Here is a 27,010-nt window from a genome sequence, read left to right as displayed (position 1 = left end):
TCAAATCTCGTCATAAATTACCCATCTCTTCGAATTATGGTACCAACATATTTCTTTCGATTAACCTTGCCCATTGATGATAATCGCTACCAGCACCTGAAGAGCTGCTGCAGCACGTCGGTTGCAATGGAACCTGATCCCGAAGATATAAATTCCAATTACCAAATCGCCATAACTTAAATCCTATATAGGTACACCGAAACCAAGCGGCATCGGCGTCGAGATACCATCGATCGCCGGTCGCGGTTTGCCGGGTTATCTGCAAAGTGGCATCTACGACGCCATAAATTCCCACTTCCGCCCGGATTTCTTGATTACGCTGCGAAGATAACCGATGTATGCCATGGATGCTGCCGGACGAATAGTGCACCCTGTTTGTCACGGTTGGTACCAGGATCTCCGCTTCAAGGATGGCGGGTGCCGAGCAGCATGTGCGCAGCCGCGAGATGTTGTCAAACTGCCGCCGTGTCGTTTGTTTTCACCGTCAGGTTGTCCGTCGTCAGTGGGAGTTTGTGGAGTGCTGTATCCGATGCAGATTCTTCTTCCAAGACGTAGACGGGAAATTCAGTTGTTTTGGTTTGGTTCAATAATTTGCCTTTTCTACTACCATAAGCAATCTCAATCGGCAGTAACTTGTGCAGCAATCAGCCTTATATAGATCTACATAGAACACGTCCATCGTACTTGTAATTAGTCGAAAACCAAAGAACAAAGATGCGTTGTGCGGTGTGCAATTATTTCACCTGGAGCTATTTTATCGCTTTTGCGGAAATTTTCGTTTCGTTCAAAGTGGCCTCGGCTCTGCTGGCATGTTCCCGTGTCAATGAGCTGGATCGCGATATTGCATGCTATGACGGTGAGTAAGGGGGTGGTGGGTGATTGCAGAGAGAAAACAATAAGAATAAATCTAATCGTGAATCACTTTCATTTCAGTTGAACCGGTGTTTGTGATGCTGGTTCTGTACAACTTTCTGTCGCTCACCCTCATCATTGGAGTGTTCAAGGTAGGACCAAAGCAGACAAAAGATATATTTTAATAAACAGATGATCGATTGGGAAAACATTTGTTCCCCTGACCGTGTTTGCTAGGCATGATAAATGGACATTTGAAAACTGTTGCCATTATTGCAGGCATTGAATGTGGGTCATTTCATCGAACATCGGAATTATTTTGGAAATATTACTCACTCCAAAGACATCAATCTTGATAAAATTGTTCTTTTATATATTAAAGCTTTGCTAACATCCCTTTCCAAGAACATTTAAATCAAATGTGTGCCAGATACACGAACACATTTTTGACGTAGGACGAGTTTATTTTATGTTTCTCTATTAATTTTATTAGGGTAAATGTCGGTTTCGGCAACCAAAGTTTAAACGTTGATTTCACTCTGATTTCCCATCAAAACTCTTCGCTGAATGTATTAAAACGATTTATTAGTATTTCAGCTTCAACCTGATTACATTTGTACGACTGATCAATCCTGTTATGTCAGATTTTTCCTTAAATACAATATACGCACTACATGCGGCTGATTTAGAGTTTCCGATAAAGGATCAGCTGGTTAACACGGAGTTCAAATGGAAAGATTGTCCAAGAAAAAGAGGCTGCCGACAATGGTCACACTCACGTGAGCGTTGTAGAAACGATTTCAAACAGTTTTGAACAATTTTGTGGATTGTAATGCTTATAGCAGCAGATAAATTTAAACAAAAAAAATACGTAATTTGTGTGCTTGACGCTGCGAAAATACTTATAGAAATGCGGACGCTGCTTGGATTGACGAGAATAGGTAAATTCCCCCACCTAGGTAAATACTAAACAGAATTTGAACAAATTCAGATACCGATTGAAAAGTGAGGGTCTGGTTTTCGAAACACGTAGTTTTTTTTTTTTTTTTTTTTTTATCGTATAAGCTCTTTAGACTCAGAGACGATAAATGAGAACTAACAGAACCACAAGTGAACTTTTGAGAAATTAAGGGGGACCAGAAATTCAACAATTCATTCAGGTTCAGTAAACTTCACATAAGCTAAGGGATGTTTGATGAAGCTTACAAAACCATAAATTAAATTCACAATCCATAGGATTTCATGGGATTTTAGAAGTTCAAGCCACTTAAGTGCACTTGGAGGAATTTCCGGCAACCTAATAAAAATGAAGAAAAATTTTCATAGAACTTTATAAAACAACGAACCTCAGATTAGTTTTCAAAACATAAAAAAAAACTCAGTGAATAAGATTTCACTGGGAGTTTCGGTCGAAAACGGTTGTGTTTTGACTCCGCTGCGTTCTAATTTAATTTTTTGAGCTCGGTCTATTTTTGTGCTTTATTAGTTTTGTGTCCCGGGCACTATAATTTGATTTGGAATGGTTTGTGCAAATGTTTTTCCCCTGTGTTTGCATAGGTGCTTGGTGTGCTCTCGCTTCTCTTTGTTGCCAGTGTGACTCAACCGCGCTGATCTATTGTTCGGTTTTTGCGATGAGCATTGCAAGCATTGCACAGGGTGATTCGTAATAGAAAAAGAATATAATGCCTAAGTTTGAGCTTGGTCTTTGGCTGATCGCAGTGAATGATGGGGATGGAAGTGCCAATCAAAAAAAAGAAAAGATATGGAAATGAAATAGGGTAGCCCATTTCAGGCCTATCGAGCAGAAAACATCAAATAAATCCATGATTTCAGAGTTAACAAGTCAATTATGCGTTTGTTATGATACTTTAGTTCAAAAGCTACCGAACGAAGTCAAGACGAACACGTGATATAAATGTTTGCACGCATTATTCCCAAAAACAAAAGAAGCGCTCCAACCGAATCAATTTTTATCTTCATCCGATAGGTCGAAGTGAATTCAATGGCGTTTCAATGCGTTGGGCTGAATCCGTAGATCGAGCTTAGGGTTAATAAGCAATATTATATTTTTATCAATGAGGCTTATTCTGCGCAGTGCGTGCAGTGAGGTGACTCGAGGCTAGCGAATGTGGTTAGCAAAGTCACCTCTGATAAACACCGATGAACTCTCACCGCATTTTCACAGTCGTTTTTCGGTGACAAGAGTCGTATTGAAGTGAAATTTTCAGGTGACTCTAGTCGATACGTTTGGAAGTGACGGCTCTGATGAAAATAGAAAGAAAATTGAATCAATAGCCTATCAAATGTGTGGTAAGTGCAATTAACGTTTTGTCTGCCAGGTTTATAACCATTGAAAAAAGTTCGCAGAGTTTCTCTAAAGATTGCATAAATTGCCTGAAATTCACAGATTTTCCTTAAATTCACAGAATTTTCTCTCAAATTCGTAGAACTTTCCTAAAATTCTCAGGATTTCCCTAAAGTTCACAGAACTTCCCTGAAGTTCACAAAACTTCCATGGAATTCGCATAATTTTCATGAAGTACTCAGAACTACCCTGAGGTTCGCAGAATTTCCATGAAAATTAACAGAATTTTTCTGGAGCTAACCAAATCTCCCTGAGGTCATACTTGTAGTCATTTTCTTATAAGGGGTTTCTAGCTTCTTAACAAAAATACATAGCATGACTGCTCTAAAGAATCACAGCTTACCTGACTCATACTGAATCTGTAGGAAATTAACTCATCTAATTGTACGTTGATTGCTATGTTAGATCAGACGAGTATAAGTTCCTGCGGACTGCGTCCCAATTACAGCACCTTAAACTTAATTTTAAGACTTTCATCCCAATAAGATCTTCAACTGAACCGGGGTTACTAAGTCGGTTGTTTCGTTTCGATGTTATTAAATTAGTATTGTGAATATTCCGTACCCTGAATAAACAATCAAATCTGGGGATTGGACACATTCGAAACATTTATTTTACTATTATTTTTGGAATCTTTTTCTTGCTCCTCATTATTCCACCTTCCCCTGCATCTATATCAAAACTATGATCATGTCCTTCACGCTTTTATGGCATACTAGTTCATTGTCAAATTAAATTCAGCAATGGTTAATTTCGTAACTATCACAGCGGAACATAAGCCTACCTATGGAAAATATAGCAAGGAAAACTTATCAGGTATTATCTTTGTAAAGGTAATTGAAATGGGGAACTTTCCTTCCCGGGTATTCCCACGGGAATAGCTGAGCTTCTAGTAGCTGATCAAACGGAAAAATGGGCACTCTTGGATAATTGCGGTTCTTGCTCCACAATCGTGAGAAGAACGAGTAAACCGTAAGCCCAAAACTACTGGGAGGATGTATACATTCCCAGCAGGATAAAAAAAAACAATTATTGACCCTTTGTAGAGCCTTAACTGCTTTCGGGGACGTCACTTCATTTGAATAGCTTTTTGATAAGTGGTTATAGAACAACCACAGCCAAACATACATAACATTCGCAAGTTGTTCATCGAACAAGTATTTAACTTTTTCTAAATTTGCATAGATTTCAAAATTTTATTAGCTCTAAAAATACAATTTCTCAACCGTTTTCTTCACAACAAGTTGAATTTTGTCGGGAATCTATTGAAGTTTTTGAATCCATCTGAAAACATTTGGATCAATACAAGGTTCCGTAGTTATCCCGGTTCCCGTTGGGGTCACTTTTGGTTGATGGAAATGTTTCGGTGCCCGCGGGGAAGTGGCCAATTCTCAACACGAACAAAACCTTTCGTGCGACATATCAAACTTCATGATTTTACAAATCTTGGCCGGTACTGGCCTTATTGAGAGTTCACGGTCACACTAGCCCTCCCGGGCATGTCCTGGTGCCCCCGGAGAAGTGACCAATTCTAGACAAGAACCAAAACCTATCGTGCGACACCTCAAACTTCACGATTTTACAAATCTTGGCCAGTAATGGCCTTATTGAGAGTCCACTGCCACACTAGTCCTCCCAGGCATGTTCCGGTGCCCCGGGGAAGTGGCCAATTCTCAACAAGAATTAAAAACCATCGTGCAGCACATCAAACTTCATCATTTAACAAAAATCGGCCGATAATGGCCTTATTGATAGGCCACGGACATACAAGCTCTCCCGGGCTTGTTCTGGCGCCCTCAGAAATATTACGGTCCCCCCGGAAAGTTACCAATTCTCAACAAGAACCAAAACCCGTCGTGCGACATATCACATTTCTTGATTTTGCCAAACTTGGTCAGTATTGGCCTTATTTAGAGTCCACATATCTCGAAAACCACTGAACTTAATTTGAGTTGATGCTAGTTCAGACCTTGAATAATTTACATCACATTCTTGCAACATGAAAGCGGCCAGATGACGCACAATAAATGTCCTCAAAAGCACTCTTATTAGTCCGCAAAGGTAAATAAAATGTAATTCAATTGATTAAGAGTTGACGCGTAAAATTTGCGTGAATCACACATTAGACCTAGAATATTATATCTAAATAACGTTTTGATGGGCGACATAAACCAAGCATAATCGTAAGCGACCAGGAGGACATTTCTGGAGGCAGTGGAACATGACTGGGAGGGTCAATTTAATGGGACTGTGGACTGTCTAAGTCCATTACTACACGCAAACTAAAAATTTATTACAATGAATGTTAGTTCCATTTCCAATCATCCTCTGTTCATGAACATCGCAGCGAATGTTAGAAGTTGACCTTGCAGGCGGTGTAATGGTTTTTTGCCTTTTTTATTTCGTGTTCTGTCTGTGCTTTCATCTACACAAGCAAGCATTTGCCTTGATTTTTATGTATAACATGGCAGAACGACGCACACACTTGCCTCGAATCTCTCCAGCAGAAAAAGCATACGAAGTCAAGTGTGAGAGGAAATGAGCGCTTCTTGTTTGCTTTTAGGCTATCCATATTCAGAAGCATGGAGAGAGCAGTGGAAAAAGCACACGTCTGATAATCACAACGTTCGTGGTTCGAGTCCAGTCGGAAATCTGTTTCCTATTTTTTTCAACATAACTAATTTACCTCACTAATACACTCAACATTTTTCGGTCTCCAATTTTCTTGCATTGGACCGCAGCTTGCTATATCGCATCCTCGGTTCATGCGGTCTCCACTAACATCCTCTGATGATGATTCCCACATAATTGTAAGCAAATCTTACATCCCCCGGTTGGGTGTAACCGTGCAAAATCATGAAGTTTGATATGTCGCACGAAAGATTTTGGTTCTAGTCGAGATTTGAAAATATACCCGGGGACACCGAAACATGCCCGGGAGGGCCAATGGGACCGTGGGCTCTCAAAATGACCATTACTGGCCGAGTTCAGCAAAATCATAAAGTTTGGTATGTTGCATGACGTGTTTTGGTTCTTGTGGATAATTGGCCACTTACCCGGGGACACCGGAACATTCCCGGGAAGGCTAATGTGATCGTGAATTCTCTATAAGACCATTACCATAATAAAATGTTATATATCACACGACGGGTTGTGGTTCTAATCGGGAATTGTCCACTGTCCACCTGAAAATGCGCGAGAGCCCAAATTTGATCGTGGACTCTCAATAAAGCCAAAACTGACAGAGCTGCTTGAAGTTTGATGTATGGTGGGGTTTGGTTCAGGTCGATAATTAATTATTTCCTTGGGGCACTGGGACATGCCTGAGATAGCGAATATGACCGTGAACTCTCAATTAGGCCATTACTGGCTGAGTTCTGAAAAACCATGCCGTTTGATATGTCGCATTATTTCTTTTGGTTCTTGTCGAGAATTGGCCACTTCCCCGATGCACCGGAATATATATGAAAAAATATGATGTTCATCGTGTGCATACTTATTACAGAACAGTAAAGCCGAACGCCGACCAAAAGTGACCCCACCGGGAACCGGAATAACTCCGGAACCGTGTATTGATCCAAATGTTTCCAGATGGATTCAAAAGCTTCAATAGATTGCCGACAAAATGCAATTTGTTGTGAAGAAAAAAGGTTTTTAGAGCTAATTGAATTGTGAAATAAATGCAAATTTAGACGTTAGGCACGCTAAGGTTAACGGTCAATTTAAAAGTATCGTAGTTGGCAGTAGCACCACCTGTGGCGCGCATAGTCAATTCCCATGCGTTCGACGTTTACACACTGTTCAGCATACTTCCCACCACAGTGTTTTCAACAGATGGCGTTAATGTTTTAGCGACGATGTTTTACAGTGAGAAATACTAAATGTGTTATGTCTGTTTGTCTGTTGAAAAATCGTTTTTGCTTATTGAGCAGTATATAATGGGTTAGAACCTGAGCCTCGTTACATTATGGAGTTGATCTATCCCACACCCAACCGTGGGATGTAAAATTTGCTTACAATTATGTGGGATTCATCATCAGAGGATGTTAGTGGAGACCGCGTGAACCGAGGATGCAATATACCGTGCTACAGTAAGAAAATGGAGAAAGAAAAATGTGGAGTGTATAGGTGAGTAAAATGAATCATGTCGAAAAAAAGTGCCGACTGGGGGAGTCGAATCACAAACATTGCGATTATCAGACCTGTGCTTTCTCTACTGCTCTCTCTATGCTTCGGAATATGGATAGGCTAAAAACAAACAAGAAGCGCTCAGAAGGAGAGAATCGAGGCAAGTGTGTACGTCGTTCTACCATGTTATACATAACAATCAAGGCAAATTCTTGCTTGTGTAGGTGAAAGCATATACAGAACACGGATAAGAAAAGATTAAAAACCATTGCATCGTCTGCAAGGTCAACTTCTAACATTCGCTACGATGTTCATAAACAGAGGATGATAGGAAATGGAACTAACATTCATTGTCATAAATTTTTGGTTTGCGTGCAGGCCTTTATTGTAGAAAATCGTGAATGATAGAATTCGCGGAACGTTTCGGAAAAGTAAAACATATGTTTATAAAAAAAAAAAGTGACGTACGCTTGATCCGGTTCGGAAGACATTGCTAACTGCTTTCGGGAATATCATTTCATTTTAATAGCTCCTTGTAACCGATAATGAACGATCACCGGTCGTAGCTTGTTGTGATGTAAGGGGCACGGTGGCCTAAGAGCGACCGTTAGTGCTTACTGAGCAGAAGATCGTGGGTTAGAGTCCAACCCCCTTTACATAAATAAGTCGTTTGCTTACCAGGCTTTAAAAGATCGCATCACATTACACTGTGTATCCAGATCTAATTCACCCTTCCCACTAACAAAAATATCCTTCCTGTGACAACCATGGAGATGCAGTGGTATACTCGGTCTCTAGTAACAACGGGTGTCGAAATAACAATTCACCCGAGTCGACTATCGGAATCGAGAAAGAGAGAGAGAAGTCATGTGACAGTGAGGTGAGAATTCCGGAGTAAATTGTGATTAGGGTGAAACTAGCTAAATATGAACAAACGGAGAAAGGCCGAGCAAATTTGCTCGTATTAATTTAATTTGTTAATTAAAGGTATAGCAATACATTTTCCAATGGAATTAAATGTATGATAGTTCGATCTCTCGATGTGTTTTCCGTCGATCTTGTTTTCCGTACTGAGTACCAATGCTACCGACGACAGCTCCCACCCTGAACCCTAGCTACCGACCCATCAACTCATGGACCGAGGTTCAACGGCTTTCCTTCCCTTCCGAAGAAAGGCGTGATCATAGATTCATGCCTAAGAAAATCCCAACGGCGCCGACTGGGATTAAACCCAGGCTCATTAGGGTGAGAGGCAATCACATTTTTCGATAGCGGATATTTAAAAAATATATATGGTTTGTGAATATTTTTTGTTGATCTTCCCTGCTCCATCTGATTGCGGTATAATCTCCAATTGTTTATATTTTGGTAGTTTCGGTCCTAATCACAATTTGCTCCGGAATTGTCACCTCATGAGGTGCACGTCAGGCGCCGCCCAAAATAAGCATCAATATTTCAACAATTTGTTACTCGTTATCAAATCTTATGGTAAGTACGGAAAGGAAAATGAATTGAGATGGCATCTGCAGTGCAAACATTCCATGTTGTGTATAAATCTGCTCGAAAAGTAGAGGCGGATTGTGCTCAGTAGGTCCAAAATAAGATCTAAGCCCTATAATTGATTTGTCGAATTTTTGGGTGAGTATCATAGAGAATGAAGGGGTGACATTTTGCCAAAATTTTAAAAATATTTATTGATCCAAATATCTTTAATATACAGAAAATTATGACCAGAATAGGCTTTTCGAACTCACGGAGTAAAGTGTAGATAACATTATCCAGTTGTTTCAATAAAATAGTCCTGTAAAGTTAAGTGTCATAAATAGTAGCGAAGACACGTTTTTAAAAATGTGCTCAAGCAAACAAAAGTTTGAACACACTGTATTGTTGATAGAAGAGAGTTACACGCGACCTATAGCCATACATACGAAGTACATTGTGATCATAACCTAGTGAACTCCTAATAGAAACGTTACAATTAACATATTTTAAAATATTTTAAAAAAATGTTTGTTTTGGTCCAATTTCACCCCCCTTAAGGTGGTATATTTTTTTACTTAATTTTAGTAAAATACGTTATCAATTTCAATCAACGATTTCCATAACAGTCGTAAAGATATCATTGATGAATATATCAACATGCTTAAAATTGTTTCTCTTGGTAAAATGTGAGATTTGTAAGAAAGGAGCGAAAATTTCTGATTGTTTTGCCAATTCCGGGAAATTTCAGACAAACTTCAGAATAAGCATTCCAGTATGTGCAGGGTTCCCAGGACAAGTCTTTAGCAAGTCCATGGTAAGTACAGAGTGTCTTCGGAAAACTCTAGAGCTATACTTAAGCCTATCCAGAGGAGCTCCAGCGCAAGTCCATAAGATATTTCTCGCGTCACCTTTCTAATAGACCAATGTAACATATTCACCATTTTGAGAAAATTGAAGTTGAAGACCGATTATTATTTTAACTGTTAACAATACATTTTGCAATACTATTTTTTATGTAGTCAGTGAATAATAACGTTGAAAATTTAGTAGAAACGGTAAAATCACAATTTTACTTTGAATTTCATGCTACAATATAGAAAAAAAACCACATAGGACATTTTGACTAGTCAAGTTGTACATCGGACGTGTTGCATTGGACGATTTTTCTCAATGACATAATCAATGACTGTTACATTGGACGTTTTGTTCTACATGATACTAGATTCCCTTTCACAGATTTCAGAGTAGAGTACCTAACTTTAGATTGGCCCCGCCTTTGGAAAATGAGCACCAATTATGTTAGGCAGTCCAAATGACTGAAGTAACAATCATGTACCCATCATTTAGAATGTACATTGGACAATTTTTGACCTATGATTATCTTAAATAAATTGAAGTAAATTTGGATAGAAGAGCAATAGTTTGTATCGCTTAACTCGATTTGTTTACATTTGTTAGTTAGGACCATTTGAAAAGTGACGCGAGAATTGTGTATTTAACTATGGTGTTCATTTATAAAGTAGTTAACGGTTTGCTGCCTCGATATTTGTGTGATCGGATTGAAAGAGGAAGTGATTTTCATAGATATAACACTAGAAACGCGGACGAAGTAAGAAGACCACATCTTTTGAATACTGTTTCACAAAATTCATTATTTTTCAAAGGTATAAACGTTTTCAATTCGATGCCCAGACACATCAAGCATACAACTACACTTACAGAATTTAAGAGCCGCTGAATTTCACATGTAAAACCAGTTTATTGAGCAGTTATACCAACAATCAATACGAAACTAACGATTTTAAATTGGCTCACCACTTTAGTAGCCTATTGGTCCCAAGCAAACGATTAACGTACCCTATTCTAGTTGAAATTCTATTACTACACTATGTTTGTTTTGATTCGCTATGAAAGTTTGACAGATTACATCAGGGGTGTGTGGATTTATGCAGAACATGCAGGGGTGAGTGAAATAGCTTGGGACTGCTTGGGACCGTTGTTCTGGTACTGAGTGAGCCAAAAATAATAATGATTTTCTTCGGGACCTACTAGTCTTAGAGTTACCTCTATGGTTATACCCAACAAACAATTTGAGCTGATTAAAGGCTGAATAAGCACTTTTCAGCTGAAGAAGCTTGATTTTACCTGAATAAGTTCTTATTTTGCTTCCAATGTTTGTTGGGCTCAATCTCGCAAACAAACTATACCAAATCATAGAGGAATCATTCCTCTACCTGTTTGTGTTGTTAGTTTTCGAGATTGTGCTTTTATTCGCGAAAAATCGGTGATTGGCGTGTTTGTTTACAAAAGCAATTACGCCCTAATCTCGAAGTTCCTCAGATATTTGACACATTAACACAATTTTTCATCCGATTTTTACTTCTGTTCACATTAACGAACCACTCACGACCGGCGACGGTAAAGTTTTCGCTTGCGCTGGACCAGCGCTCGTTCGATTTTTTTTTTTTTTTTTTTTTTTCAAGAAGTAATATTGTGAGGTTTATTATGGAAAGTTGCAATAATATGACCGCTTCTTTTGTGTGCGTCTTATGAAACTTAAAATAAAGTTAATTTTCCATTTGTTTGATATTTCTATGAGAGATGCATGAATCTAAGCGGACCCAAAAACTGCAAAAAAGTCGGTTTTGGAAAAAAATATTACTTTCTCAAACAAATCATTCATATTTTATAAAAACCGTAGCTTTCATTTAAGTTGCCGAAATCTGTCACTGCCTGCTTAAGCCATCATTTGCTCTACACTGGTATGATAAAAATTTACATTATTTCAATGGGTTGACTCCCTTGAGCTCGCAAAGCCCAAGGCCCTTTGTTTCGAGAACATATCAAACTACAGAGCTCAGCCACAAAAGCCGAACCACTCACCGATAGGCCAACCAAAATCATAAACCACGCAACGTTCATGTCCTGCAGAGTGAAGGATCTTACGGTGTGGTCAGTTTTACGCTCGAAATATTTCGGTACAAATTCCCTCAGATGCCAGTACTTGAACAGATCAGCCTCCTTAAAAGCATTCCAGTAATTGTAGACAATTTCTCCGTAAGGTGAAAAAGCGCTAACTGCAAAATTATCAGTCTGGGATCCGAATTTCTCCGCAATTGTATGCATCCGGTCGTCTTCGATTCGTCGATTATACAAGATATCAGTATCACATGCCTTCACAAATTGATAATCTGTTAAATTATATCCCTTAGGATCCATGAACTGCTTATTCCCCGCGAAGTAGATCTTGTTTTTGAAGCTAAGGTTGAATTGTTCCGCTGTAGTTTTTAATATCACCACTGGGTATTTGGAGTTGTTTACTTCCTCAACGGTATCGATTTCTGGATAGAACCGTTTTACAGACATCGATGAAACCAATGCCGATTCATACACCGTCATTAGAATCAAACTCAGCAGAACAAACATTCCAATGATAAACTCTTCCAGGCGGCTCCGTCGTCGATCCGATGGTCCATCAATAAATGTCTGGAAAAGATCGAAGTGAATGGTAAACATGCCTCTCCGAAAGCTACCTCTATAGCCGAATTGGTAGATTAATATAGCGAAAAGCTCAATTACGATCAGGAACGTGGTCCAAACAGTCCAGTGAAAAGGATCGATGAAAATCCGTAGCCAAGGAACCTCTTTTCCTTGCGCTGGAGTCAATGCACACAAGTACCGGAAATTATTCATAGGTAGCAGTTTCACGAGCCTTTTCCATTTGTTATCAAAATAGATTTCTTCCATTAGCATAAAATCTGGTAAAACATTTGTGGACAACTCAAATAAAATAGTTACGTTTCCACCTCGCGCTCTTGCGATGGTTTGAAAGAAATATCCGTATTTGAGGAGCTCCGTTTCATTGGCAGTTATCATTCTTAGGTAATCGAAGACAAACCGATAGCCATGTGTATTCCTAAGATTTGCTTGGAATGTTCGCTCTATGTCCTGACCGGGTCGATATTGGTGCTCTTTCAGCGTGAATGGATGAATGAAAGACGCTAAGTACCACCCGAATGCGTCGTATTTGATTATGAACAGGTTGTGAAGACGGAATCGATCGTTGATATCAATGAAAAATCAGGAATCATAGCGCGCACCACTATTCAGCAACGTTACAAAAAGGTACCGGGCATCTCCGTGGTAGAACTGTCGCTCACCAATGAACCTTCGAAGCGATGCCACATTCTAGAAGCACACATACTTTGGATTGGTACAAAGCTCAAATCTCTGCATATAAATTCACTCACCTGTGGCAATATATTGCAGAAAACAACATAGTACTGAGCTCCGCTAGTGGTTCCCAATCGATTGTTGGAGTACTTGGTGATTACCTTATGACTGCAGGCTGCTCCGGAAATACACTTCAGGACACCATTCATCACAACGTTGCTGTAGGGGTCGTAAGATAGTTGGATAAAGTTCAGTTGGTATATATCGAACGAGTTGCAGGCAGGTTTCAAAACTGATCCAATGAACTGGCTCGTTTCCTCGATGTAGGTATCCGATAGAATGCTCCATTCTATTTTATTAAATATTTTTCCAGCTAACGAACATAAGGCGGGACACCCGAGTGCAACCGCAGCAAACAAAATAACCACACGAATGAGCATTTTCACGGCGACTGTTGTGTGGGAACACAGGCCGATTGAGACTGCAGCTGATAAAATCACCCATGGAAAATTTTACATCCACTAATGAAATGAAAGTTTAATGTGTTTTGCCTTTCTTGTACACCTAGGTGTACCGAAAGGTTATAATATCACTTGAAGAGCACATTTTCGATCTAAGGACCGGATGGTCGAGTGCTATATACCAATCAGCTCAGCTCGACAAGATCGGATGTGTACCGATAGAATGTCTGGTTCCGGAGTTATGACCAAAAAGTTAAATTTTGCCATGTAAACAATGTTTCTCACTCACTTTTCTTGACGATGGCTGAACTGATTTGAGTATAGGGCATTTGGTTTCAAAGATAAGACAAAAAAAGTAAAAATTTGCGAAAATAGGGAAAACTCACTCATATGTCTCAGCTATGGCTCAACCAACCAACCAAAATCAAACGCATTATGTTATTCTGCAAGCGCTGTAATCTCAATATTTGTGTTGAATTGGACAGAAATAAAATGGATGGGCAAAAGTCTAGATGAGGAGAGATGATTGATTGGTATAGGTGTATTTTACTGGCAATAGTTAAATCGTTTTTCAATCGACATAGAATTCCATACTTCTTGGCAATATTCTTGATGACATTGAGTTGAACTTAAGTTTGTCATCAATAATCACGCCAAGATATTTAATCTCCCGAACGCGATCAATAGTCTCATCATCAGTTACAACAGAGACGTTCTCATTTACTATATTCCGTGAAATTACCATAAATTTAGTTTTACTTGTATTCAATTTCAACTGCTTATACTTCAACCATTTACTAAGAGAACGAAAATCTTCATTCAAGTGTAAAACGGCATCATCTAAATCCTTAGCTGCAATGAATAACACAGTATCATCTGCAAAAAGATTAATGTCACAAAATCGTAAAACACGTCGCAAGTGTATATTAATATACATAATAAATAACAGGGGCCCTAATACACTTCCCTGGGGCACTCCAAGGTTATTCCCCGCGGGACTGCAAACAGTCATTAAAAACAGTCTGTTGAGTTCTGTCAGACAAATAGCTTTCAAACCACATATATGCAGTGCTCGTAATTCCAAAGCGCTGGATTGTACTTAAAAATAAGGGCCTAGAAATTTTTTCAAAAGCGCGTTTAGGATCCAAAAAACAGCCACAATCGTATCTTTACACTTCAAGTTATTTTTCCACTTAGCTAATACCAAATTCAACGCGGTTTCAAAAGAATGACCTTCCCGATATCCTGATTGTTCTGGTATCAACAAATAGGTGCTATTCAAATACTCCAATAGCTGGCCTTTAACAATAAGTTCTAAGATTTTCTCTAATGTGTGCAACGTGTTGATGGGACGAAACTCTTCGGCTTTAATCGTTTCAGCAACTTTTTGAATAGGAACCACTAAGGATTCCTTCCAAATTTGTGGTACAGGTCCATTCTGCAATGATTTATTAATAAGGTCCAGAAAGATGTGGCCAATGACATGAAAGCAATCTTAAATAACTCTAGCATTAACATTATATACTCCAATCGATTTTCCTAATGAAAAACAAATAACTCTTAGTTCATCTAATGTAATTGGGTGAAAACCTTCAAATCTACACCTACTATTAACTGGCTGTTTTATTTCGTCGGGTTCATCGACCAATTCAATTGATTGATTAATCAATGAAACACTGTCTACAAAATAATCATTAAATTTAGATGCAATTACTTGTTCTGACTGTTCTAATGTGCCATTAAAAGTTATGGACCGTGGTTTGCAATTACTAGGTTTTAATAAAGATTTCAAAATTTTCCATAACTCTTTGCTATTGTTTTGATGCTGATCAATCTTCCTTTGTACGTATTCACAACGAGTTTTCTTTATCGATTGTGAATACTTATTCCGCGTAATTGTGTACCTATTCCAATGATTGTCATTATTTGATCTAAAAAACTTTTTGTACCATTTGTCCCTTTTCCGTTTAAGACGCAAAAGATCCAAATTGTAGCAGCTGTTCGAGTTTTTCAAAAAAACAAACTTTTGCTCAACTAGTTGGTTGGTACACGTTTTCAAAGCGTTATTCAGAACAGCTGTAGATTCGTCTAAGTTAACGGCCACGAATGGAAAATCCACGCTCCTCTGAACAAGATTCGAAACAGCCTGTTTCGAATATGAAGATGTTATGCCTCAGAACATCCCGGCGGCGCCGACTGGGAATGAACCCATGCCTGCTGGGGTGAGAGGTAATCACGCTCACCACTACACCACCGGTGCCGTTAGAATTTAAAATTTAGCTATTTAATATTATACAAGAAAGGCACTTGCCACTGATAGTTACTGAGATTTTAAATTTTAGCTTAACTCGAGGTATCATTTTTTGTTTCAAATACTAATTTCTCGAATAAAAAAATTTTTTTAGTGCGAATTGCTTAAAACCTTATGAGTTCTGATGCTAGATAGAATTTCGCAATTTCCTTCATTTTCCGAAGATGCCAGACTTCGATAAAAATTGGAGATCTCCAATGTTTTTGTTTACGTCAGAATTGTCAGTATTTCTGTTTTAAAATAAAATCTTAAAAGACTTAAACATCCAAACCCGATTTCACTGAACGGGTTAAGACGGACGTTGTACGTTATATACCGTATGCGTGATAATGTTTGCACCATCGTACAAATAAGGTTCCCGTTTCACCTTTGCCTTGGTTTTCTTTGCATGCACGTAACCTATAGCTCATACCGTAGTAGGCTGTGTATAAAAGAAAATGATTTACTTAGTTTGACAGTTGCACCATGACGAAGTGGCAGCGTATTCGTGATTTGTCCCACGCACAAATGTCGTAAAAAGACATTTCAATCGCCGTGGGAGTGTCCCGGTGGACCGTCAAAAGGGTTTTAGACCGAGAAAAGAAAGGAAAACTATCCGCGAAGGTGGCCACAGGTCGTCCGAGGTCAGCTCGGGTTCCGAGGGTTATCGCTGCTATCAAAAGGGAAGATTCGGGTGAATCCAGTGCGTTCAATAAGGAAAATGGCAAAGGAACACGGGATCAGTGACTTTACGGCACGGAAAATCGTAAAGGAAGATTGCGGGGCGAGGTCGAGGGCACGGAAAAAAAACTCACCTCATAACCAACCGCATCCGGGAGCTACGAGTCGAACGATGCAAGAAAATCTTGAACTTCCTTAAGCGAAAAAATCCGGTAATCCTGTTCACCGACGAGAGCATGTTTACCGTCGATCCCGTATCAAATTCCAGAACCGACCGGTATATTAGTTCTCTTCCGGTAAAAGACGTGGCCGACGAGCACAAGAACGTGTATCTGACCAAGCATCCTGCTAGCGTTATGGTGTTTAGATTGGTGGCTTCGGATGGCGAAAAAATGGACCCGGTGTTCATTCCAGAAGACGACAAGGATTTTAAGTAAGTATGTTCTTCCGTGGATCAAAGAACAGTACGGTCCGAAGCCAAATGTTGTATTTCAACAAGATGGGGCTCCGTGCCACACCTTGAACCGCACTCAGAAGTGGTTGCAGGAACATCTTCCGTTCTGGGCGAAGGATATGTGGCCGCCATCCAGCCCCGATCTTAATCCGCTGGATTACTCAATATGGCGCGTCATGAAGGCCAAGGCCTGTTCTAAACGCCACCCGAGTACAGCAAGCCTCGGACACACATCGACCCGTACCTGGAGTGAATTGGATCCAGGCTACATTATTAGAGCATTCCGGAAGCGTGTGGAGGCCGTAATTGCAGCAAGTGGAAACTCGATCGATGATTAACATAGTTTAAGACTCTGAGAAACATCCCCCTTTGAATAAATAAAAAAAAAACTCGAAAACGAAATTTTTGAGATTTTTTTTAAATTTTGACATTGCTCAATGGTTGCAAACATTATCACGCAAACGGTATAACCGATTAATCCACGGCATTCGACAAGTTGAATCATGCCATTTCGATTGCTAAACACGACAGGCTTGGTGTAAACGGGAATCTTCTGAGTTGGTACCGCTCGAATCTTGCTGGTTGTAGTTACCATATGAGATTGGCACCTATGACCAGTGGATGCTGATGATAACTTTTTTGAGCGGTTTAAGGAACTCTCAGAGAACTTCCAGAAAAAAAAAACTTTAGGAGAAAGTAAGACGATGATGAGGAAGCTGACAGATCAACATCCAGGATAAGTAAAAGTGCTTTTGGGACAAGCCAGATGAAACTTTCAATGAAAATTTAGAGTAACTTGTGGAGGAAGGCGCAAGACTCTTCCGGAGCAAATAATCGGACTCCTGAGGGAAGTCAGCAGGCACTCCCAGAATAAATTCAGTCTGGTGAAACTTCTGGATGAAGTCTTGAAAATACGCACAAATCGGAAGAAGCGTTTTGAGGAAACCAGAAGTGCTTCTGGAGGAAGTCAAAAGAAACCTCCTGACGGATTTCACGCCAACTCGTCTTCGGAGTTGGCAGCACCCTCTCAGAACCTTATGAAACTTTGTGGGTGTGGAGACTTAGCAATTTTAAGCAACTTTGAGTACTTATTTTTTTCAAAATTTATCTCGCCTAACATTTGATAAGGGTCAAAGTTTTTTGTCGATTTTTTTTTCAAATCGATATAGCTTAAAAATGACAAGCCCTACAAAATAGTGGTGTATGGCGAACTTTTAGCAAATAATCTGAAATTTTATAAAAAAAATTAAATAAATTAAAAAATTGGTTTCTACACTCTAAAAAAATATATTTAAAAATTAAAAGTCATTTTCCCAAAAATGGTACCCCTCAGATTTGCTTGATATTTTTTCTCATGAAAGGCAATATAATTACCTAACTTTTCTTCATACATCGCAAAGTGGGCGCTTTTAAGGAAAAAAAGTTGTTCGAACAACAACTTTTTCATGTTAATTTTTTTTTAGCGTGTTTCACTCAAAGTCGAATAGTAATACGCGCACAACCTTATTAAAATCCGTTGAAACTTAATGAGCATAAAGATTTTGACCTTTTGATAATCTGGGCGTGCTTAAAACAAAAATCTAGCCTAACATTTGAAAGGGCCTAATACAGAGGATTTTCCTGCATTTCGAATGGTGTTTTAATAAATGAAAACTCTAGTGTTTTTGTTTAGTGCATAATTTATTTTCCTATAATTCTCCATACATAATTTGAGTTTTTCATTGATTATTAGTCTATCGGAAACAGAGTGAAATTTTTCGGAGTTTCTTTTGAATGTGAAAATCGCTTAGTAGAAATTATGTTTTGAGAAATAGGTACAAAACAATGAAATTTTTGTGTACCAGGTATAGTTTTTACATGACTGAACAGCTCCTTGAGTTCATCGGACATCTTTGTGTATTGATCATTTGATATGAAGCAGAAGTTCAATTTTGTTATGCTTGTATCTGTTTGTTTAACTGCCCAGTCATACAGTTCTTGTGGAGTTGTGATTGTGTTTCCATAATCTCGAGCAAGACTTGCTCTCTTTGCCATTCGTTTGGGAGTTCCTCCAATTGCGTCACATGGGCCTTTCCCATGAGACGTTGCGAAGAAGTGCCATTCTGCTTCCAATCCATACTTGGACTTGAAGTTGCACAAACTGGCAAAATTCTTTTTATTTTTGTAATGAGCCGCTGCTCCATCTGACATGAAAGTAATTTTTGTGAAACTAATAGATTGTTTAATGAAATCTAACAATTTTGATATAAATAATTGAACTGCTATTGTATCATGGGTCCATACTTCTGAAATAATAATAAAGCTTAAATTTTCCAACTTGTTTTCTTTTATGTAGTAAATTTCGAAAGGATGTATCGTAGCTTGATTATTGTTCCAATGATACCCCTGTGCTGAGTTTTGAATAATAAATGAATAATTTTCAGAAAAGTCGCAAATCACTAAAATTTCACCGTTTTGAAGAGAATTTTTTTTATTACTTAGGTAAGATGATTGCTCTTTATGAATAAAATCATGGGTTATGAGCTTTTCAACTTTTTCCGTCAAATATTGAACAAACTCATCTGCAGGTTTAATAATAGTTTCCAAATTACAACGGTCGGTAGTCAACCACTGTTGAAATAAAACTTCTTCCATATCATCTGCTTCTAATACTGATGTAAGTTCCCTCACGATACTATCTGTGGAAATGCATTCTTCACATGTACGATAAAAACAATCTATGGTTCTAATTGGACTACTGCAAAGTATTTTGTCTGTAATTTCTTTATATGAATCAAATTTTACACTATTAATAATCAATTTAACATTTTCATGTATAGTACAGACACATACATTATGTGTACCTGTACTATCCAACAGTATGCAATGCTTTGGTCGGAGCTGAGTGAACGAAGTAAATCCGATTTTAACACTTTTGTATTTCTCTTCAAAAATCATAAAAGCCTCTTTAAGAGACATCATCAATAAACGTTTCTGAACATGCTCTTTATATCCATTTCGATATTCAGAAACATAATCATTACTTCCTGGCATAGGCCTACTAATATCATCACTGTCAAAGAAATTTAAAACAATTTGTTTTTCAGTATCATTAAATCCATGACCACTTCTTGCTTTCTTACTACAAAGAATACCTTGTTCTCTGACTAGCCTTTTCATCTGTTTCACTGTTTGATGGGGTGCATTAAACTCATTAACTATTTGATTCACTGACCATGATTTAGGGAGCACTGATAACACTTTTAATTTGTCATTTGTACTCGTAGAAGGCAAATTAAATTTCTCCTTTAACTGCATGATCATTTCGTCAAAATCATTTGATTTGTTGACATCGTCTGAATCCATCCCAAATATATTTTTACGCACTGCCTTTGTGATCTCTGCAGATTTTTGAACACGATAATTCATACTTCTCATACTTCTCGATGAAATTGGTGATAACTGTAAGGTTGAAGCTATACAATTGAATTGTTCCACATTATATGGACCTTGGATCTGATCCGCTGATGGGATTGATTCTAGCGATGGATCTGTATCTGTAAAATTAAAGAAAAGAAAAAAAAATATTACCACACATTAATATATAACGCTGTTAAGGTGATAGTACCATGAACGGGGGTGGTTTTGATAATAGGGGTAACTTTGGTAATGCAGCTAAGCCAAAAATTTATGACTTAAGGCACATCGTACGCAATATTTTGGATAGGAAACCGATGTTCCCTTCCAAAATAATGAATACGAAGAGCATTAAGTCATAACTTTTTGGATTAGCTGCATTATCAAAGTTACCTCCATTATCAAAGACATCCCCGTTTACGGTACATCGAAGCCGCATCTGAATTTTCCCCATGTTTGTGGAGCACGAGCTGCATAAACCGCATATCGTACAGTCGTGAAAATTTGATAGATTGTTCACCGAGGTTGGCCTACCAATCGATCAAATTTGTACGATAAGCGGTTCATCCAGCTCGTGCTCTAAAAAAATGTTGAAAATGAAGTTGTATCTTCGATGTACAATCCTTAAACCACACAGTTGAAACAGTTAAAGTTATTATTATTTACCTAGTGTATCATCAAATTCCTGATGTTCTGATTGCTGATGACTTGTTGATGGTTGCGGCTCTTCAAACTTCCGAGCATGGCTTGATTCTTTTCCATCCGATCGCCTCTTTTTCGGGAGAGGTGTCCTATTGTGCACTAAAATTCCACGACACGATTCACAAATACGCATTGTTACATCCAATTGATGATCAAAGCCCCATGAATGTATTTTCTCTATGAGACTTGATGATAAATTACGTAAATTATTGCGGCTGCAATTGGGATTGTTTATGTTGGCACTACATTGCACCCTTTTAATAATCAATTCAGCAGATTTTTCCATTGTTGTATATATAAACACTTTTTCGTTTCAACAACTATGCACTACAGCAACTATGAGCATTGTTGTGATATCACCAAACTTAAATATTAGATTATGTCGGTAGAAACAGACTGCGGTGCTTTAAGTTTATACCTTATATCTCTCATGTGACTACCTGCGTTGTTATATAACTGCTATATAGCAGGTAACTTAACGATTATTTTAGGCATGCCTTAAATAATCGTTAAGTTACCTGCGCTATTATATGTATTCACTTGAGAGATGAGGTATAAACATATATGCATATTGCTTACTAATGGACACACCTAATACATAAAAATAAATGAATGATTATTTTTCTAATTAAATTAATCACAAATACATGAATTGAAATCTTTTCATGAATAAAACATACTAAGTGATTTTTACTTAGTTTACCTGTTGATTTGGAACAATTTGAGGGTGGTTTTATAGAAGTTGGATAGAGTGTATGCATATATTATAATACAATCCATCACAGGAAAGTGCAAACCATGCTGAGATGGCTGTTCCTCATTAGAACGTTTTGTTCTGAACTCTTATTGGACGTTTTGCAGGTAACTTCTCTGTACCCTTTTCAAATGTTAGGCTAGATTTCGCCCAGATTATCGAAAAGTATACCCATAAAGTTTAATCGAATTTTAATAAAGTTGTGCGCGTATTACTATTCGACTTTGAGTCAAACACGCTAAAAAAAAATTAACATGAAAAAGTTGTTGTTCGAACAACTTTTTTCCTTAAAAGCGCCCACTTTGCGATGTATGAAGAAAAGTTAGGTAATTATATTGCCTTTCATGAGAAAAAATATCAAGCAAATCTGAGGGGTACCATTTTTGGGAAAATGACTTTTAATTTTTAAATATATTTTTTTAGAGTGTAGAAACCGATTTTTTATTTTATTTAAATTTTTTTATAAAATTTCAGATTATTTGCTAAAAGTTCGCCATACATCACTTTTTTGTAGGGCTTGTCATTTTTAAGCTATATCGATTTGAAAAAAAATCGACAAAAAACTTTGACCCTTATCAAATGTTAGGCGAGATAAATTTTGAAAAAAATAAGTACGCAAAGTTGCTTAAAATTGCTAAGTCTCCACACCCACAAAGTTCCATAAGGTTCTGAGAGGGTGCTGCCAACCACTGGATGAGTTGGCGTGAAATCCGTCTCCTGAAAAACGGGGAAGAGTCATCCGGTTAAAGTCGTAAGAAATACCCTAATAAACACCGAAAGATGGAAAAATTTCCGGGGAAAAATTGGAAGAGCCTTCTCGGAAAAATCTGTCTGAAGTCTGAAGAATCGAAATGAAATCGAATTTTGTTTTTTCAAGTAGCAACAAACGCTCAAATTGACTCAAATGTCATACAGTCTTCAGCATAGTCAACTCTCCCGAACTTGATAATGAAACAACGAGCTAGGGAGGGTATCGAGCAACGAAGGTGAGTTTTCAATTTAAAATGTTCCTCGACGCTCTGGGGGAGATGATTGAACCCTACCCCCTCTCCCCCTCTAGGCTGCGCCTGTGGGTCTTCTATAACATTCTCACGAATAAAGCAACCGAATGTATTCAGCTATGATCAATCCCCTCTTATTTTGATGGCTCCAGCGTTGCCAGATATACCGATTCATCGGTATTTGTACCGATTTTTAGATAAGGGTCCTCAGAATACCGATTTTAGAGATTCTATACTGATTTATACCTTTTTTTTAAATGATCAAAATGATTATTGCCAACCTGCGCTCAAATATCAGAATAAAACTATTGTAAGTCTTTTTGAATATGAAAAATGTTTTGCTCAAATGCTCAAATATTCATATTTGAAAACGTATTACGCTTGATACTCTTTCAACTAGTGTATCTATTTCCTCGCCGTTTTCGGCTACCCAGGAATCGAGAAACAGATGATTTTCCGTAAGTTATTTTCCGATCCCTCCCGGAGGCTCCTTCTGGCTTCACTCGAAGGGTTCTTCCGTCTTCTTCCGCCAGTTTTTCTCAACTTTCCCCGGAATATTGTGCTCCCTTTTCCTAGAAGATTCTACCGATTTCTACCGGAAATTTCTTTCGACATTCAGCAGTCAACTCTTTCTTCCAGATTTTTCCCCAAACTTCACCAAGAAGCTTCTTACGCCTGTCACGAAAGGGCTCTGGCTTCCGCCAGAAGATGCTATTGATGTTCTTCAGAAGGAAAGGAAATTTCTTCCATCTTCTCCAGTAAGTTCCTTCAAACTTTTACCGGAAGTATCTATCGAATCCTTTAGATGTTTCTCCATGAGCTTCATTCGGTGGATTTTTCCAATTTTCATCCAAAACCTTTCTGACTTCCTCTGGATGTTACAATTTTTTCCAAAAGTTTTTTGAAATGTTACCCAGAAGATGGAAGCTTTCCGGATGTTTTTCCGAGTTTTCATAGAACTTTCTTTAAACTTACTCCAAAAGAGTTTCTTTTTCTGGAAGATGTTTTGGCTTGCTTAAGAAGCGAATTCAAAAATTCCCCCAAAAATTTCTTCCGACTTTCCGTCTTTCAAAATCTTAGTTCCAGAATAGTATGGAGAGCTTTGAATATCTTATTGCTACCATTCTATGATGCGCATGTTGTCAAAAGGCTCTCTTGAGCTGCATGGATTCATAAAGATTGTCAGGGCATTGTTCAAGACTATATTGAGCCTGTAGAACTTCAAGATCTTAGCTGCAAAATAGATTGGAGAGCATTTATTATCTTATTGTTACCATTTTGCACTACAAAATGGTGAGTTGACAACCTGGAAGGAGCGGAATACCTAGCTCTGGTCTTCACAAGTTCCTACCTAACGCCTCCCCCAGTCATATGATAACAAAAGACTACCTGCTAATACATGGACACAGCTGGGAAGCGTAGCCTGGGCAATGTTGCCAGTCCGGCAATAGCAAAGTGAAGAGGTGCGACACGAACACTGGCACGGTAACCATAGTACGGTGATAGAGGAAATGCTTCGCCAAACCCGGCCGTCTGTTCACCATGGAGGTGCGGCTCAAAACGGCGTCTGTTATCCATGTTAGGAGCGGCTGATCACCGTCCTAGTTCCAAAGCGGTGCATGATGGTCCTGGAAGTTGCACTACCCACGAAGAGCAGCTTGGCGCAGCTACTCTTGAAGATGGCCGTTCCGCCATAGGTAGTACTGCTGCAGTGGCACTAGCCACTGCGATCCCCAACCGAAGAAATGACTGGTTTGACGGCGAATGCAAACTGTTAGTAGAGGAGAAGAATGCAGCACGGGCAAGAATGCTGCAACACCGCACGAGATTGAATGTGGAGCGATACAGACAAGCGCGGAACATACAAGACTCGGTGATGGAAAATCTGTACCGCGTAAATGACACACGGAAGCTCTACCAGAAGCTAAAAATTCGCGTAGCCTTTGTGCCGCAAGCCGATATGTGCATAGACTTGGACGGACTTGAGGTGATTGAGATGTGGGAGCAGTACTATGACGAGCACCTCAACGGTGATGCAGCAGAAAGCGAAGGTGGCACGGCAACAGACCTTAGACTACGCGTAGAAGACGACAGGCTACCGGCCCCTGATCTTCGAAAAGTTGAGGAGGAGATCGGTCGACTGAAGAACAACAAAGCAACTGGTGTAGATCAACTACCTAGTGAGCTATTAAAATACGGTGGTGAAGCACTGGCAAGAGCGCTGCACTGGGTAATTGCCAAGATTTGGGAGGAGGATATATTGCCGGAGGAGTGGATGGAAGGTGTCGTATGCCCAATCTACAAAAAGGGCGACAAGTTGGATTGCTGCAACTACCGTGCAATCACACTGCTGAACACCACCTACAAGGTACTCTTCCAAATTATATGCCGCCGTCTTTTACCATTTGCAAGAGAGTTCGTGGGGAAATACCAGGTGGGATTCATGGGTGCCCATGCTACCACGGACCAAATTCGGTAGGTATCCAGAATTGCCGCGAATACAACGTGTCCACACATCATTTGTTCATCGATTTCAAATCCACATACGACACAATCAATCGATATCTGCCATGGCAGATTATGCACGAGTACGGATTTCCGGATAAACTGACGCGATTGGTCAAGGCGACAATGAATCGAGTGGTGTGCGTTGTTAGAGTATCGGGGACACAGTCGAGTCCTTTTGAATCTCGAATGGGGTTACGGCAAGGTGATAGACTTTCGTGTCTGTTATCCTGGGTCAAAGCGATCTAAATGTTCAACCCCAACCGCTTCGTAACAATCTCATGATGATACTTCCACCGAGTCACACGAACTACGGGTCATATGGTATGATTTACGTGCTACAATGAGTGTTCAACAATGTCGGATCAACAATTTTTGGAATAATTTTAAAAACTAAATGAAAAAATGTGATTGGAAAATTGTGAGCATGGTCAGTTTGAGTTTCACAATTTTTGCTTTACATCCAAACGCGACCCGAAACTACCGTCACTGCAGGCAGCAGTAGCTTCGGTGAAGAGATAGCAAACTATATACCTTCTCTTTCTAAGAAAACGATGTGCAACGAAATCATGTTTGCGTCGAGTCAACCCTCAGCTTAATTTTTACATGTAAATAATCTCACAATATGAAAGTAGCTTGCTAAATCTATATCAAGCATGATATTTTGATCCAATATCACGCGTAACATTGAGAGCGAGGGGCACGCAAAAGTCTTCCAATGCATCGCAGCGTGCTGGAAAAATATTTTAAAACTTATCGTTACTGTTTTTATCACTTCAAATACACTCTTCAATTCATTAAATACTTTAATAACTAACAAAAACTAATATTTGAATTATTTTAAATATATCTAAAAATCCTTTCATCATTTTAAGTATCGTGAATTATTTGTTGATAACTTTCAATATCTCTCAAAGTACTCAGATTAAAGTTATTACTATTTTCAAAGTATTAAAATTACTAAAAAAGTGCGTGTTCTTTGGTTGAGAGCGCATGGGAGCGGAAAAATATCATTTGATTGGTTATTTTGCCAATACTGGTCCGTATTTTGATTGGGAATTGAAACTTAAATAAGTTCAACACTTTTTCGATTTCAGCGGATGGAGAAACTTCTACAAATTTACCAGACCTGCACCATAACCTTGAAGGCATCCGCCATCGTGCGACGAGTTGTCCTGTCGGCTACAGAGTACAATGAAGATTACATGGAAAAGACAGTTACAGAGATGAAGATCATCATAATGTTTACTTGTAAGTCCACACGTGTGCAATGAAAACGGTTCCTAAAAATGTTCCCTTCTTTTCAGTAATCTTCACCTTGGAAGCGTTGGTAGTGGCCGGAGCCTGTAGGAAAATCCGTCGTGAACAACAGGAACCGCAGTACTACGTCGATGTTGTCTGAATGAATACAGCCGTTATCAGTATGTTTTCCTACATGGTGGAAATCGGTTCGATGTGATCCAGTTTGTGTCAAAGTCCTGTACGATATCCGTGACGGCTAGGCAGCAGCGTAGTGGTGGGGCTTGAATGAAGTGAACTCCCTGAAATAATCAACCTTTTTCGTCCAGACAATATATACAGATATTTACATAAGCATTTACACGACAAGAGTTTCACCACCTTTTCCCCGTTATACGCGCAAACAAAATTAGAACGCTTTCCAGTCAATTTAGGATTTGTAAACATTGTATCGTAGGCGAGTGATACCTATATAGTAGATGTAACAGCTCAACCATTTTTTGCCAATTCGATGAAATGAACGCTTG

The 27,010-nt window shown here is 38.8% G+C and overlaps 1 protein-coding gene across 1 annotated transcript; it reads left to right on the top strand.

Annotated features, from left to right (window-relative positions):
- The first annotated feature begins 515 nt into the window (after nucleotides 1-515).
- LOC135713455 (uncharacterized) lies at nucleotides 516-27,010 on the top strand. Its single transcript, XM_065236569.1, has 4 exons — nucleotides 516-856; nucleotides 934-1,004; nucleotides 26,342-26,495; nucleotides 26,552-27,010. The coding sequence occupies exons 1-4, from the start codon at nucleotides 715-717 to the stop codon at nucleotides 26,644-26,646; spliced, it is 462 nt and encodes a 153-aa protein (XP_065092641.1). The 5' UTR covers nucleotides 516-714; the 3' UTR covers nucleotides 26,647-27,010.

Source organism: Ochlerotatus camptorhynchus, unplaced genomic scaffold (genome assembly GCF_037179485.1).
Source record: "Ochlerotatus camptorhynchus isolate MF236.1 unplaced genomic scaffold, CSIRO-AGI_Acam_v1.1 ptg000556l, whole genome shotgun sequence".
Taxonomy (NCBI): domain Eukaryota; kingdom Metazoa; phylum Arthropoda; class Insecta; order Diptera; family Culicidae; genus Ochlerotatus; species Ochlerotatus camptorhynchus.
The sequence above is the reverse complement of the archived record's forward strand: the minus strand, read 5'-3'. Positions and strand labels throughout refer to the sequence as shown.

Excerpts from the sequence above, each read along its gene's own strand:
- LOC135713455 (XM_065236569.1), top strand. The coding sequence starts at position 715 with ATGCGTTGTGCGGTGTGCAATTATTTCACCTGGAGCTATTTTATCGCT. Across the intron at positions 1,005-26,341 it reads TCATCATTGGAGTGTTCAAG|CGGATGGAGAAACTTCTACA; the intron begins GTAGGACCAAAG and ends TTTCGATTTCAG. Across the intron at positions 26,496-26,551 it reads GATCATCATAATGTTTACTT|TAATCTTCACCTTGGAAGCG; the intron begins GTAAGTCCACAC and ends CCTTCTTTTCAG.